The sequence below is a fragment of the Thermobia domestica genome, chromosome 9, assembly GCF_964235325.1.
Source record: "Thermobia domestica chromosome 9, izTheDome1.hap1.1, whole genome shotgun sequence".
Classification (NCBI taxonomy): Eukaryota; Metazoa; Arthropoda; class Insecta; order Zygentoma; family Lepismatidae; genus Thermobia; species Thermobia domestica.
In genome coordinates, this window is record NC_137462.1 from 268,439,413 (window position 1) to 268,456,115 (window position 16,703).

Sequence of the window (16,703 nt, forward strand, 5' to 3'; positions counted from 1 at the left end):
ATTTTGACTGCAGCAAAAGATAACGTGGACTAAGCTCTAGAAACGTCATAAGAAAAATTGCAATAAATAACAGAGTAGTGTGAAAAAAAAAACTTTCAAAGTAATCCCAGTTTACGGTACTACTAGTTAGCGAACTAAAATGTAGCTGTTTCTGCTTGTTTCTACTTAGCAAAGGGCCTCCAGAATTTCATAAACGCTTTTTCTTAGATTTTCATAATGACAGCGCTACTTCAGTTACTTTGTTTTTCGTATATTCAATACTTGTCAATACATTATATAGGAACTTTGGATTAACTAGATTTCCTTTGTAAAATAAACAAATATGAAGCGTGGTAAGAAATCTAGACACTACCAATTTCTTTAATAATTATCAAATATAAAATTATTGAACTTCCGATATCCAGTTTGTTGGGTATTGTTGCTTTCTTTTCTTTTATTGTATTTAATTTTTTTCTACTACCAGATATTCATTGGCTGTTGAATTAATTCAATTCAATGGAATTCCAGTATAACAATCAGGGGCGGATCCAGGACTGATTTCTGGGGGGAAGAGGTGGGTTGTACTACTTAGAGCTACTTTTAAGAGCTCCAAACTCTGGGATGGGTTTTATCTATATATAAAACTAAGAAGTTTCCTCTCCTGTGGGGGGGACAATCGCCCCAATCGTCCCCTGGATCCGCCACTGATAACAATCTAGGTTATTGCATATTCCTTTTCTTTAATAAACTCTTAATAAATGAACAAACGAATTAAAATTGTTTCGGTGTTAAATGTTACTTTCATTTGCGGTAGTTCCTAGCCGAGATAATGAAAAAGGGAAACTTGAATCATTATGTAATCCTTGAACTTGTTTCATCAGCATCCTCAAGGGTATGTATGGCCTTTGCCTTTATTCTGATTTCTAAGAATTTATAGTACTTTCCATTGTAAAGGAACAACTTAAATACAAAATTTATAACGTAATATTAGTCTTTAAAAAATCTGGATGAAATTTAATGCTTTTCTTCTGAACCTTACTTTGTCAATAAGTCTGTACAAGATGCTGAAACTTGGTTATTTAAAAAAAAAAAAAAAAAAAAAAAAAAAAAAAGAAAACTCATTTTACAACGCCGGTAAGGGTCAATTATTAACTAAAAGATTTAACATTTTTTTTTTTAATGGTTACACGCGAACACACCCACTTAATTTCTCTAGATATATTGTAACAAAGTAGAATGTTTTGTATGAAGCTTACACAGATTCACATAGTTGACTTGCCTCAGTTGCCTTGGCATACTTCTGGGTAATTGTAGGAAATAATTTTTATGCTAGTTAATTTTTTTAAAATGCATTTCCTATGGCGGGAAACGAGGCTAAAGATTTATGCTAGAAGTAGTGTATTTCAGAAACATAAGTTACGAAAATGCATGTCTGTATATACGTAAATTCATTTTAGAAAATTTGGAAATATAAGTGTTTTCGCAAATTTCAGTTCTCGGAAGGGGAGGGGGCGATTTCTACAAGTACTTTTAATTTCCCAGTCTATACTAATAAAATGCCAAAAATATGCTAATGGTTGAAGAATTTATCAATTTTCGAAAATAGATTACACTTGGGTCGACCTAGGGTTATTATTTTAATTTTGTTGAAATTTACATCCTAAGGGAAGAATCAGAAGCTAAATTTTTCATGAAAAATGACTGCACAGTTTGCAGTTAATTTTCAAAAATTTGGATGAACTTGTTTTCTTAAATTTAATTTAGATTTAGATGCGTATCCTGAGTGAGTGAAGCGGGTTTAAATGTCTTTCAGATATTTGTTATAAACCAATTCTTCCCGTGCAAAGAACTGACATTTCAGATAGTGTTAAGTTTCTTCTACATAAAATTCCTTAGCCTGATTCAGCCAGTCCAGGTGCAGCGGTTTTTTCTAATACCTCTCTTTGAATCCCTGAAACACAATCCAATTCAAATGTAGACAGACTTCATAATTACAGTGAAAAGTTCTTTCTTACAAGAAGAGTTAATAGTATTTGTCAAATCACCTAAAATATCTTGGGCTATGAATGAACGGTTCTCCTTGCTGTCTAGAGGCATGGGCGCCCAAAGAAAATTATCTAAAGGGGAGGGGACTCAAATCCCAGGTTGCTATATTAAGTTTGTTTTTTTTTATTTGTATTAAGAAAATCCTAAAAAAAAATTAATAAATATTTGTGAGCCGGAGGGGGGGCTCGGGCCCCTCCCTACCCTCCCCTTCGGCCGCCCATGTCTAGAGGATAGCGTGTCTTCCATCGATGCACGGAGTCTCGGAGAGCGTTACAGTAGTTTGAATTCCAGGTTTTATTTAGCCTCAGTGCTGAAAAGTTATGCTAACTTCAATAAACAAATTAACAAAATGTGTAGTTTAGAAGACAAAGTACATAGGCAGTATTAATATATGTACATAATGTGTACATGTGCAGTATTGGTAAGTCCTCACATTTTCTTATTTGCTAAGTTTGACAGAAAAGTCTTGTGGCTTTTTATTTGTATTTCTTGAACTATCCTCATACATCTGCTTGGGGATTTAAATGTGATCCCTGAACAGCAGTGGCGACATTTAAGCGACGCAAATGGGTTACCTTGAAATTATGATGGCAACGTTCATATTAAACATTATTAAATTTCATGGCAACTTTTAGTTTCTTTTTGAAACTATGGATGGATGAATGAAGAAACTTCAATCAGCTTCAAAGAACTGGTTGAAGCACGGAGTTTGACTATTACCATTTTCCTTTAAGCTGCAGGGTACCATATTTTCGTGTATAAAACAATTTTAATATGTGCCTACAATTAAAAATATACATATATTCATGTTTGAGCTACACGTAACATAAGATCAAATGTTTTCTTGAAGCGTATAGTTTGTTTATATATATATATATATATATATATATATATATATATATATATATATATATATATATATATATATATATATATATATATATATATATACATACATTCCTTGAAAGGACCAATAACTCACTTAGGCAACGTAAACTAAACTATTATTCATGATTCAAGTACATATGTACTGAAGTGCTGCTATGTTGTTGGATGATATTTTCATGTATAAGCACACCCATATATATATATATATATATATATATATTTTTTTAAAAAAAAGTTTGTTATATACGCCTGATATGCGAAAATGCGGTACTTATGAATTTTCACATACGGTGCCTTGAAACACAAAATACGCATCTTTCGATTTTTTTTTTTTTTTTTTTTTTTTTTTTTTTTTTATAAATCTTTGAAGAAGAGTAAAGAGTATTAATTTAATACGATCTCAGGGCACCGAAGCTAGTTCAAAATACTGTATCAATAGTTTGAGTTGTTGTTTTTAGAGTTCTAGTGAATTTGGAAACAATTCCCACAAGAAGTTAAAATATTATAAATGTCATATCGGGCACTGAATTTCAAGAATGGTCACATCTATTCTAGGAGTGAATGTTGTGAATTCATATACCTATGTACATTTTGAAAATATTGATTTTTAATTTCTTTTAATTTCTAGGTCATGAGAAGTGCATTTTTCATCATGATCTGGAATTAGAACACAAACCTCCAACTCGGGAAGCCCTTCTACCGGAAATGTCGAGAGCCTACCGCCTCCTGTTGAGCAGCCTAGGGGAGAACCCAGATCGACAAGGTCTTTTGAAGACACCAGAGCGGGCGGCCAAAGCAATGCTTTTCTTTACCAAAGGATACGACCAAAGTTTAGAAGGTATGTACTATATCATACATCTTTCATGTTTCTTGTACACACGCTTCAAATGTATTATGTAGAAGCATACTATATTTTAAAAAATAAATGCTCAAACCGGGAAGTATTCAAATTTCGTGGCACCTCTTGTTTTTGAATTTGCTACAGAGCAAAGAATAAGCAACATTCGTGCAGATTGCAAAGTGTCAACACTTCTTTCATTATTTGCTTATTTTCTCACTTGTCTTTTTTCTTTCTACTTTCAATTTTATAATTTCCTAATTTTTACCGTCACTTTTTTTTACTTTTCCGTCATTTTTTTTACTTTTCCGTCATTTTTTTTACTTTTCCGTCATTTTTTTTACTTTTCCGTCATTTTTTTTACTTTTCAGTCATTTTTTTTACTTTTCCGTCATTTTTTTTTACTTTTCCGTCACTTTTTTTTTTTTACTTTTCCGTCACTTTTTTTTACTTTTCCGTCACTTTTTTTTTACTTTTCCGTCACTTTTTTTTACTTTTCCGTCACTTTTTTTTTTACTTTTCCGTCACTTTTTTTTTTTTTTACTTTTCCGTCACTTTTTTTTTTTTTTACTTTTCCGTCACTTTCTTACTTCTTATTCCCTTACATTTTGACCTCACCTTTTAATTATTAAATTTTTATTTTTATAAGTTTCGGTTTATTTTGACAAAGTAGAGCAAAATACTTTAATTACCAAAATACAATTTTTCTGAAACCATTATACATTAGAATGCTAAATGTTGATACTTTCCTAACACAGCGTATAAAATTCGAGATATATACAGGGTTTATCCGGGAAGTAATAGGACTAGTTTTATTCCGCCATGACTGTACTTCGGAGTGTGCGGGCTGGATCCGGTAGAGGGCGTTCGTAGCTAACGAACGAGCGGCTGGTCAGTTGTCTCCGAGCACACGGAGAGTCAGGACAGGCTTTTTCGCGCGACGTTTCTGTGAGTGGTGCAAGCCGAAAATGCAGCGTTCGTTAGAGCAGAGGTACGCGATTCAATTCTGTGTTAAACTCGGTAAATCTGAGACAGAGACGTTTGATATGATCAACAAACACGCTTACCCAGATGATGCTTTAGCAAGAAGTGGTGTGTTTCGGTGGCACAAGGCCTTTTCGGAGGGCCGGGAAGAGGTCGCCGATGAAGACAGTGCTGGAAGACCTTCGACTTCGACAAACACCGACAATGTTACTCGTGTGCGCGAAGTTTTGAACTCAGACCGTCGACTAAGTATTCGTTTAATTGCCCAGATATTAAATTTACCAAAAAACTGTGGTTCATGAAATTGTGACGGAGCATTTGAACATGCGCAAGGTGTGCGCGAAGATTGTCCCAAAAGTGCTCACTGACGACCAGAAATTGCGGCGAGTGGAATTGTGCCAAGAAAATTTGAACATGTGTGAAAGTGACCCCCAATTTTTGAATAACGTAATCACAGGTGACGAATCATGGATCTTTGAGTATGATCCCGAGACAAAGAGGCAATCTTCCGAGTGGCACACGCCGGTGTCTCCTCGCCCTAAAAAGGGAAGAATGAGCAAATCCAAAGTGAAAACGATGCTCATTGTCTTTTTTGACATCAAAGGCATCGTCCACCATGAATTGGTTCCTCCTGGACAAACCGTCAACGCCAAGTTTTACGTGGAAGTGCTCAAGAGACTCAAACGAAGGGTCAATCGGGTCCGACCAGACATCGGAGCCGACTAGAAGCTGCATCACATCGCCCCAGCTCACACTGCCTTTCTTGTGAACAGCTACCTGACCAAGGCCGGCATCCCAACAATTCCGCAGCCGCCCTACAGCCCAGATGTGGACCCCCGGACTTCTTTTTGTTTTCTCGCCTGAAACGCCCGATGAAAGGCATGCATTTTGAGACGACAGAGGGGGATCCAAGTAGCTTGCACCGCGGCTCTCAAGGCTATTCCGGACGCCTTCAATGCTTGGAAATCGCGCTGGCAGTGCTGCATCAACGCAGAAGGAGCCTATTTTGAAAGTTTTTAAAGAATTGTAACGATTGGCTCAATATTTTTTTTTTTTTTTAAATCGACTCAGTCCTATTACTTTCCGGACAAATCCTATATATTCTGTAATAGGTTTCCCAAAAGGAATGTTTTGGAAAATAAGTTTTCTCAGCAATCGTAGCTAAACTATGAAGTTCTTTATTTTGTCTGGTCATATCATAAGAACTATTAATAGAAAGTTGTATATAATTTTAGGCGCATAAGTCTTATTCAATGTTATTGTCTTTAAAATTTAAAAGAAAAGGAATTCCGTGTGCGAAGTGTTCAGCGAAAGTTTTCAAATCTTTAACTGGGGACTTATAGAACACGTGGAAATTAGTTTTAGCTGGCTATATCTCTGAATGTAGCAATAGGAGAAATAAGGATTCAACGAAATCTTAGTCTGTTGGCTTTCAATCTGGGCCAACCGTTTCCTATCGATTGTTGATGAGCCATTATTAACGGAGCTTGTTGACTCTCAACGCCTTATTAAGTTCACGACGTACAAAAGATGTTTGTCAAACCACCGGAAGGAATTAAATTCCTCGCTAAACCATCTTCCCCCCGAAAATTCTATTCATACACCCTCTCCGTAACTGGAAGCAAAATACTTAATAAAATTAACTTTCACAAACTCCCCCTGTGAGGCTGGGATTTTTATTTCGCGTTCTACTCTTGCTCCAATATGGTTCAGAGGTTCATCTACCTTTTGTAAAAAGGATTGCTGATGAAAATTTCAGTTGTAAAGGTACCCGGAGCATGCCGGTGATTATAAATACCTTCTTGTATACGAGGTCCGTAAATAAAGTAATGAGAATAGTTAGAATTCACAAATTGGCAACACTGCGCATCTACCTTCTTCCACTATCGTGTACGTGCCAAATCTTGGCCAACCTCAGTTTGACGAGATGGAGTGGAAGAGCTCGTCTTTTAAATTTTGCTTACGAAAATGAGCGAAGAATGTTACGAGCAACTATGTGCCATTCAGTTTTGTTTCCATTTGGTACAACGCGACCTTTACTGTGCAAAAGAATTTAAAAAGTCTATGCGGATGTTGCTTTATCGTGAATATAGATGTTTCAAGTAGTTTAATGTATTTTCTGAAAGCCGGGAGTCCTGGAACATCAGATCCGTCTGAAAGGCCAGCAACGTCCAGTAACAATGAAAATGGGGAACAAATTCCAGATCTTGTGCGGACTGTCCGAGCTACGTGACCGTCCATCATATTTTGACCAATGAACTAGGGGTGAGGACTTGGTGCGAAATTGGTACCGACAGATGTCGCGCCTAAACAAAATCAGTTTGGAAGATGTGTGCCATGATATATTCAGCGGATTGAAAATGATCTATTTTTTAAAGAATGTCATCACAGGTGAGGAAGCTTAGATCCTTGATTGCGATTCCTTAAACGACGAAGTGCAGAGAGGCATAATCACATGTGCAAGTCAATAATCATACTTAGACCCTATATGATGTTTTGGCCGAGGTATCAGGAATTCGTGTCTCGCAAGGGTAAAGGACCAACAGATATTATCTAAATTTCTTGAACGGCTCCTAAAACTGATTGCTCACATGCAGTGAGAAGTCTCGTACTGCATCACGACAATGCTCCTAGTTACACAGCGCTTTTGGTTGTGAAATTTTCGATACGGAAAAAACATTCTTTCGTTCCACAGCCTTCGTATTCGCCTGGCTAGAGTTCCTCTGACTTTTTCTCAATTGGAAAAACACCTCAAAGACAATCACTATGGGACGATCAGAAACATCAAAGTTTAACCAACCAGCTGAAGGCTCATCCCTTTCTATCTTCCAGCAATATGAAGACTTGAAACAATGTGGTCCGTCGCTCCTTGGCTTCCCAAAGGAAACCGTTTTGAAAGTAATAATGTATGTGTAGATGCTATAAAGGAGAGTTCTCATTAATTTAGACCTCGTACATGTCGAAGTCACTAAATGTGAAGCTTTTCCCCATACACCCATAGACTTCAATTGCCTGTGCGAATAGGATTTACGCTTTAGTAGAGTTTGCCTTACACACTCTCTACATATCGCTACTAATAGTCGTAAATGCTACCCTGAAGCTCAAAATTATTGGCACTGGAAGCAGGAGCGGATTCAGGGGGGTGATCGGGCCGATCGCTCCCCCAGAAGAGGAAACTTCCTTATTTTATATATAAATAAAACTTATTCCAGTTTGGAGCTCTTAAAAGTAGCTCTAAGTAGCAGTGTTACAACTCCCCCCCCGCCTAGAAGTCCGCCCTGGATTCGCCCCTGACTGGAGGCACATTATATTGTCTTTCACATGCCCCCAAATTTAAAAAAAAAACAGAAAAATCAAAGTAATAGATCAGGAGATCCAGGAGACCATGAGAAAGGCGCGTGGTCATCTTAAACAAATCGCCCAACGCAACGAAGTGAGACTTCGTTCAGGTAGCACTTAGATGTATGACGACGGAAAGGAAGCTATATCGGTTATTTATAACAGTGCCTGAAACTTGAATAGTTTCTGTATATTTTGGTGTACCATTCGTTATGTCTATATGTAGTTTTTAAATGCAGCCATTTCAAACTCGGTGAATTATTTATAATCACTCTGTACAATCTAGTATTAACAGTAATGATTTTTTACGTAAACAGTACACAGTGTGTTCCACTAGAATAAAAAGAACTGTTTATTGGCAACGAACGGCATATTTTTTTTCCCCTTTAAAAATTAGTTTTCCTCCTAAATTCATGATTGAAGATGTAACTTCAATCTCGTTTCGTTCAGATCGATGTAATAAATCGATTAACATCTTATCTTCGGACAATACTATATTCAAACAAAAATTATGTTGAGTTAATCATAATTTTGGGTAGCCCTACACCAAATTAACTGTGGTATTGTAACTTTTTGCTCGGGTCATAAGAAAAAGCTTCAGAATAATTTTAATCTCAATAGATGTGGTTATCGCACACTATAATTTTTTTACGTTTAAAGTAAGTCTATTTTCTGTAAAACTACAAACCACACCCATCGAGTAGCGTGTTTCATCTTTGGGATTTTTCAATAAACTAAAATATTGCTGAATTACCGGGTGGCTGAATCATTGATCGCTTGGAAGCAGTGCGTTCAATGTAAACATAGTAGACCGCTTATCTGCATGAACAAACTCAGATTATTGCGCTGGATCTTACGTATGGCCAGCAAGAAATCCGGATCTCACTCAGTATTCTTTTTTTCTTATGGCGCTACACAGAAGAGGCGTAAAAGTCCAATTCTCGCACAGTGAAGAAGTTGAAAGAACATATTCAAGAGGTTATTGACAACATCCAAATTGACTTCTTTCAGAAAAGCACCAGTTGTATGCCTGGCCGTAGGAGGAAGTTGGTTAACAACACAGATGCTTATGTTGAGATTTAATATATTAGTTGGGTCAATCCAAATGAAATCAACCAGTGATGGTTGCTAACAAAATTTAGTTTATTTTTAATACCACATTCAGGGAATTGAAAGCTTTTTTTATGTATTTATTATTATTATTATTATTATTATTATTATTATTATTATTATTATTATTATTATTATTATTATTATTATTATTATTATTTTAGACGCACAAGTTTTGTCGTAGCTGCCATTTTGTATGGGCGCCTGAGCATATTTTGAGCTTTCTAGTGCATTCTGTTCAACGCTGTAACTTTTTAGGTTTTAAAGATGAGTTCAAACCAAAACCATATGAAAGATAATGGAATGGACAACATTCTGTGTTCTGTGCACATTGAGACGTACTTTAGAACGTGCAGAAAAGAAGCTCTGAACATTGAGGTTGGAAACCTAGAAATGGCCATTTTGGAATGTACATTTTGAAAGAAAATAAATAACTCACCTTCAATTCTTTGTCAACATAGGGGGGCGCGGTGGCTCAGTGGTAGAGCGTTCACCTCTGGTGCTTGGGGTCGCGGGTTCGATCCCAGCCCCCGCCAAGTGAACTTTGTGGTGGACAAACACCGTGCTCGTGGGTTTTCTCGGGGTTCTCCCGTTTCCTCCCACTTTCTTCATTCCACCATTTCACTCATCTCTCATTATCACAGTCTCCTTTAGCCTAACCGGCATAACTGTGGGACGTAAAACTTAAAGGTTTCATTTCATTTTTTCTTTGTCAACATAGAGACTAGATAGCAAACAACGACTCAAACAAGTTTCAGCTCAGAGAACCGTATACTTGATTTTTTTTTTTTTTTTTTTTTGAAATTTTTAAACATTGCGAATTTTTGAAAATCGTGTATTTTCACCATCAAATATCTTTGGAAGGACACAAGTTAAAACTCTCAAATTTGCACAAAACAGACGACAGTTATGCAGTAACAGGTGGGTAAAATTGCATCACTGAGATTTGAGTAGTTTCTGACTTAAGTTTTTTCTTCACTGGGACTTAATATCTTGAAGCGCCATGAGGAATGGGTATAAACTTTGTAGCAAATGACAAAATAACACGACAGCAATGTTTAATGGGTAAAATGTGCATTATTTATGAATCATATCTTGTACAAAAAGTGAAACGCGTCTGTTATTTCTTTTCTGCCTATAGCGCTGCTGTTAAGACATCAGTAAATGGTTGACTAATTTGTGTACAGAGTTTGGCACTGATATTTAAAGTACGACCTGTAGGAGTTATGAACTCGATGGGTGAGAGTTTCCGGAGAGCCTTAGTGATTGGCACCCACACTTTGTCATTCGTAGATAGTTTAAGTGGTTCTTGGGCCATGGGGGATGGAAAAAGTGATCAGAAAGATAGTTATTTTCCTGACTGATGTCTTCAGTTCCCCCAATCCACAATTTCTCGTCATAAATACAGGCTATGGTATCATTAGGTGCAAATGATAACACGTACTCTAGAAGCACTAAAGTACTGCAATCAGTAAATTGATCTGATTGTGAATATTCATAACATGTGATTTATGTTTCCGTCAGATGTATATACAAATCTATGATAGGATCTGGTATTGATAATTCTTTTACAAGTAGCAAATCTCGAATTTCTTGCTATTTGACTGCACTTCTTATGATGAAAAATAGATAAATTAAATGCACGAGATACTATATACACAAAATCTGTACATGTGTTCAGCTCTTCAAATAGCGAATTTCACATCATTACAACAACTTATAACTCAAATTACTAAAGTCTCAGTGATGCAATTTTACTCACTAGTTACTGCACCACTACAGTCTATTTCGTGCAATTTTTTTTTTAAACATGTCCTTCCAGAGATATTTCATGGTGAAAATACGATTTTCGAAAATTCGCAATGTTTAAAAATTTCAAAAAGAAGAAAAAAGAAAAAGAAAAAAGAAAGAAAGAAAAAGAAAAGAAAGTATACGGTTCTCTGATCTGAAACTTGTTTGAGACGTTGTTTGCTATCTAGTCTCTATGTTGACAAAGAATTGAAGGCGGGTCTTATTTATTTACTTTCAAAATGTACATTCCAAAATGGCCATTTCTAGGTTTCCAACCTCTATGTTCAGAGCTTTTCTGCACGTTCTAAAGTACGTCTCAATGTGCACAGAACACAGAATGTTGCCCATTTCATTAACTTCCATATGGTTTTGGTTTGAACTCATTATCTTTAAAACCTAAAAAGTTACAGCGTTTAACGGAATGCACTAAAAAGTTCAAAATACGCTCAGACATCGATGCAAAATGGCCGCTATCACAAAACCTGCGCGGCAAAAAAATAAATGAACACCAGTTTTCAACTTCCTGATTGCGGTACAATCTTAAGTAAAAAGTTCAAAAATTAATTTTGTCAGCAAGCTTTGATCTGGAAATTGGTAGATTTCATTTGGATTTCCTCAGCTTTTCTTACCTAATGTAGGATATATTGTGTATGTTCAACTTTGCTGCCGCCATTTTTTTTTTTCGATATTCGAGGCTTTAGTGTAAAAGAAACGTTATGCATTTACTATTCAAAATATTGTCCATTACTGACCACTACTTTCTCCCATCTTTCGGGCAACGTACCAATCTCGCGTCGAAAAAACTACTCATTCTTTAAGGCGAGCCACGTATCGATCCAATTTTTCACTTCATAAGAACGTAAGTGCTGGTCAGCTAGGCCGTGTGCAATTGATCAGAACAAGTGATAGAGGGAGCAATGTCGGGAGAATACGATCGGTGGAGCAGGATTTCCTATTTCAACTTCTCCAAGTATATTTTGATCGGGATCTAGCTTTATGCTGCATAATCACTTGATCGTGTCTATTGTTGTACGGCGGCCGTTTATTTTTCAATGCTCGGCTTACACATTAATCGCTTTCAATAGATCGCCTGTGATTGTTTCAGTCTGTTTCAGCAGCTCATAACACTACTCTGAGCTGATCTCACTAAATACCTTGAAGATGTGAATGCTTGGTTCGGCCATCGACGTGGAAGCATGGCCAGGAGGTCACCATGCTTTTCTGCGCCTGGGGGTTATGTAATGAATCCATTTTTCATCCCCAGTCACAATGTGATGCAGAAATCCTATCAGTGTTTGCCTTTCAAGCAGCTGTTTACAAGGAAACGCAATTCATTCAAAATCTGTCGGCTTTAACTCGTATGGCACACAATTTCATTGATTCTAAACCATTCCTATAGTTTTGAGGTGTTTACAAATGGCTTGAGTCACTCTTAACGCAGGGGCGTCATTTCAGGGCAAGAGCTTGAGGGGGGGGGGCAAGAGCTCCACAGACATAAGATTCAAGTTTTTTCAATCAGCAGACAATCGATTGAAGTATATGTACTCCTCACTCTTGGGCGGGGGCAATTGCTCCCCTTCTTACTCCCTAAATGACGCTCTTGTTCTAACGATCCTGCCAATTCTTCTCCCTTCCACCGCCATGCCGACCTTCGTTATCATTCATAATTTTGAAGCGTTGAAACCACTCACGGAATGTTCTTTCACTAATAGCGGTTTCTGATGCAGAATTTTTCATATTGAAGCAGAAAAATTAAAACCTCCCGCAAATGACGAGAATTTGGCTCGCAAACTGACATTTTCAATCGAGAATAACTTTACGATGCGAACACAAATCGACTAATGTTTCGTTGAGGTTATGTTGACAAATACCCAATCTTGTTGTATGATTTGTGTATCTGTTTATTTCCACCACCACTTACCGCTATAGTAATCTATTACTAATCTATTGGAAAATGGCGGAAGCAATGTTGTGCACCTAATAAGATCAATATTACAGAATTTTTAACAGTTCTAATGCGTAGTTATTTTTCACCTACCCTGTATGTAAATAATAAATTACCAGATTACTGTACGTAGTCACGTTTTCAAATTTGAAATCTTTGTAAAATCAATTTGCAGCTTCTTAGTAATGGTTCAGAAGGTTTCTGAGCATATATTAAATTGCTTCCGGGGTCTTGTAACAATTTTCGTTGATATTATCGAAACTTTAAATTTAAAAAGACAAATGTTTCTTTCCTAGTTCCCCGTTATTAATTCTGCTTCGTCATATGAGAATCTTCTGTCTAATAATTTTATCACGTATTGTTCAATTTCCTTCAGTTTCTCCTCTTATTTTCCTTGTTTTCTGAAATGGTAAGTTTCACTTCGACCTAGTTACGAAGCTATTTTCTGTTCTAAATTGTTTCGAAATTGACTTGGTCTTCCGTAGAAGTTTGTTTGAATTCACTGATAGAGTAGGGTACAGTAAATGGAGTTTACGTCGTACTTCCACATAAAGCACGACTATTGTGAGGAAAGCAAAATGTTCGCATTATTAGTGGATAACGGATGGGGTGAGGAGGGGTATGAGATGTTCAAACATGAAATAATCGATCAATGATTCAATCTCCTTGAGGTAAACAAAATATTGGTGTGCACATGGGCACCCACAACTTCGAGGCAAGAGGGAGCAATTGCCTCGTCTGGATTTTCGAATGGAAATACAATATACAAAATTTGTCAAACATATTAATTTGTTTACTCACTCACCACAATATTTATTTACTATAGTTAAAAAAGTTAAGCTGTATGCATCAAGGATTGTTTTACATGAAGTATTATGCGCATCTGAGTCAGTGGCGGATTTAGGGAGGGCCGGGGGCCTAGGACCCCCAGTTTTCTTAATGACAAAGATAATTTAAGCTGTAGTTCATATATTTTTTTTTGAAAGTTTATAGTAAATTCATATACTTATCATAGTTTGTCCTGGCTGCCCCCCAGTTTTTACCTTCTAGATCCGCCTCTGATCTCTTTTTTCTTTCTTTTTCTTTATCTCTTTCTTTTTTCTCTTTCTTTTTCTTTCTCTTTTTCTCTTTCTTTCTCTTTTTCTCTTTCTTTTTCTTTCTCTTTTTCTTTCTTTTCTTTTTCTCTTTTCTCTTTCTTTCTCTTTTTCTTTCTCTCTTTCTTTTTCTCTTTCTTTCTCTTTTTCTTTTTCTTTATCTTTTTCTCTCTTTTTCTCTCTCTGTGTATATATTCAAAATTTCCCTTGTATGGTAGCCTTTTGTTTCTTCCCCTCGGAAATATTCGGTGTTGTTTCTACAGATTCTTAAGGGTACTGTACGATAAAATCGAGAAAATTTTCTTGTATGTTTCAACATAATTCTGGAACGCATGGAGCAATTTTAACTAAACTTGCTACACATTATTATTATTTAGTCTGGAAAAGAATACTGTGGCGAATAAGACCCCCTAGTACATCTATGCGGGGGTGACATATAAAAATAATCGTAAACGACTGATATTAGTATCGAATCCATAGTTTTCGGGCTCGCTGAGATGAATAGTGACACTCCTGTTAGTAATTAAAGTCAAAGTTCAGCTCCCAATACGGACAAGAGCCTTTGCGTTCCCTCTGGGCGTGGAAAGTAGGAAATCTGTTAAAGTAATAATAATAATAATAATAATAATAATAATAATAATAATAAAAACTAGCTATATTCTTATCAAATCTATAGTTTTTGGAGTCACTTAAGCTGTTACGTGACATTCCATTCACATTTAAATCAAAGTTTAGGCATGATCAGACATGGCAAGACATTCTCTTGCTTCAATTGAAAACATTCCATTCTTTCCGCGCATTGCCAATTTGAATAATAACAAATACACCTTGTTCTAGTCGAATGTCAACTTGAGTAGTGGACCTGTTGGCCATTGAGAGCATTCTTTTTAGTTCTTTTGTCGTTTAATTTTATAAAACTGAGATTTAATTGCAGTGAATAATTTCGCGTTTCAATACCAGACGCGAAAGCTGGCAACACAGCATTGAGCACCACATCCTCCCAGTGTGCTGTCAGAAAGGACAAGTAGTATAAATTGCAGTATACGTAATTCAGTGTGTTACTTATCTAATTACTTTTTCGAAATAAGTTATTTGAAAAATGTCAAATTTTCAATACCTTGTGCCTTTGTTTCGGCTTGTTCGAGGTGTCATATCACGACTGTAGTATTCGACTTCAAGGTACTTCAGATGGGCGTTACTTTCTTCGTGTCACTTGCGTTGTTACTATTTTATAGTGCGTCCAGTAAGAGAACGTCTGACAGTTCGCAGTGACATTGCCACTACTCGCGTGTCAAGGTTTTTTTTTTTTTTTTTCGGTGCAATTGTAGTGGCAATTTAATTAATGGTATAAGACAGTGATCGTGGTTGGTAACACTGGTATCAAAGTAGGGGCTCCAATGTCCCACCGCATGTAGTAAGAAACGTCAGAGACCATCTCTTGTTGGCCGTGCTATAGAACCTTCGAAAATTTGTTTTTCAATGTTACTGTAGCGTCCTTAGATTGCGACATTGCATAGCAAGTATGGTATTCAGGGGCGGATCCAGGACGGACTTCTAGGGGGGGCGGTGAGTTGTACTACTGCTATGTAGAAATACTTTTAAGAGCTCAAAACTCTGCGATGGGTTTTATTTATATATAAAATAAAAAAAAGTTTCCTCTTCTGGGGGGAAGACGATCGCTCTCCCTGGATCCCTATCTCCCCGCGGTATCCCAGGGCTTTACGCAAATAAGATCCCCTAAACAGAGAGCAAACTAAAATTTATTTTATTCGCATCCGTGTATTCACATGCTGCAATGCTGAAAAGGAATTTTACTCTAATTTCTGGTTTGTAGGGACGAACTAGACTGATTTTCACTTTCCGTGAAAATTGGAGAATAATAATAATAATAATAATAATAATAATAATAATAATAATAATAATAATAATAATAATGTTGTAAGAAATATCTTGAATTTAAAATTTCGATTGAAAATCATAAATCAGTTCAATTCAGTCCATGGTAGATAGAATTAAAAAAATGCCTACGTTGCCTTAATAGTTTAATCTAACGGACTCGAGAAAAATTTTATTCTTGAGGTTAGGGATACAATTTGTTTTGAAAGAAAAAGTTTACGAATTTAGATTAACAAAAATAATAAAAGCTTTAATGAGTAAAAACAAACAAAAATGTTTAGATAAAAAAAAATACAAAAAAATCAGGTATGATGAAAATTAACACTGAATTTGGAATTTTCTGATAACAAATATGAGGAATAAGGCAGAAGGCCTTAGCACCAAAATTAATTTAAGTGAATTACATCTGTTTTCTTTCTTGACCTACAGTTTGAATGAATTATTATAAGTAACTTGACATACATACACAAACTAGTGAAACCGATATCCATAACCAGTCCTACCTGAAATTTACGATTGATTATCCTTACATTAATGAGCTCTTATAATTATACACAATACAAGCTGGTTAATTTACAACCTTACATTTGAAAATACTTATTTGCGTAACATTGGATAATAAACATATGATTAGCGTTGATCAGCTCATACTTTGAATAATGATATTCCTAAAATTATGAATTTAAGATTTGTATAGTTTGATGGAATCTGAATTTAATTACCTACGATTTAAGTTAAGGTAAATTGAAAATATATAGTGGAATAATCCAGAATAAGTTGGAATACGTGGAAA

At 36.0% G+C, this 16,703-nt stretch overlaps 1 protein-coding gene across 2 annotated transcripts in view; it reads left to right on the forward strand.

The window, feature by feature from the left end:
• Pu (GTP cyclohydrolase punch) overlaps positions 1-16,703 on the forward strand; it is a 162,357-nt gene that overhangs the window by 57,897 nt on the left and 87,757 nt on the right. For both annotated transcript variants that reach the window (XM_081726034.1, XM_081726033.1), the window contains exon 2: positions 3,542-3,751. In XM_081726034.1, the coding sequence (XP_081582160.1) occupies positions 3,542-3,751 (210 nt within the window). The remainder of the gene's footprint in view (positions 1-3,541; positions 3,752-16,703) is intronic.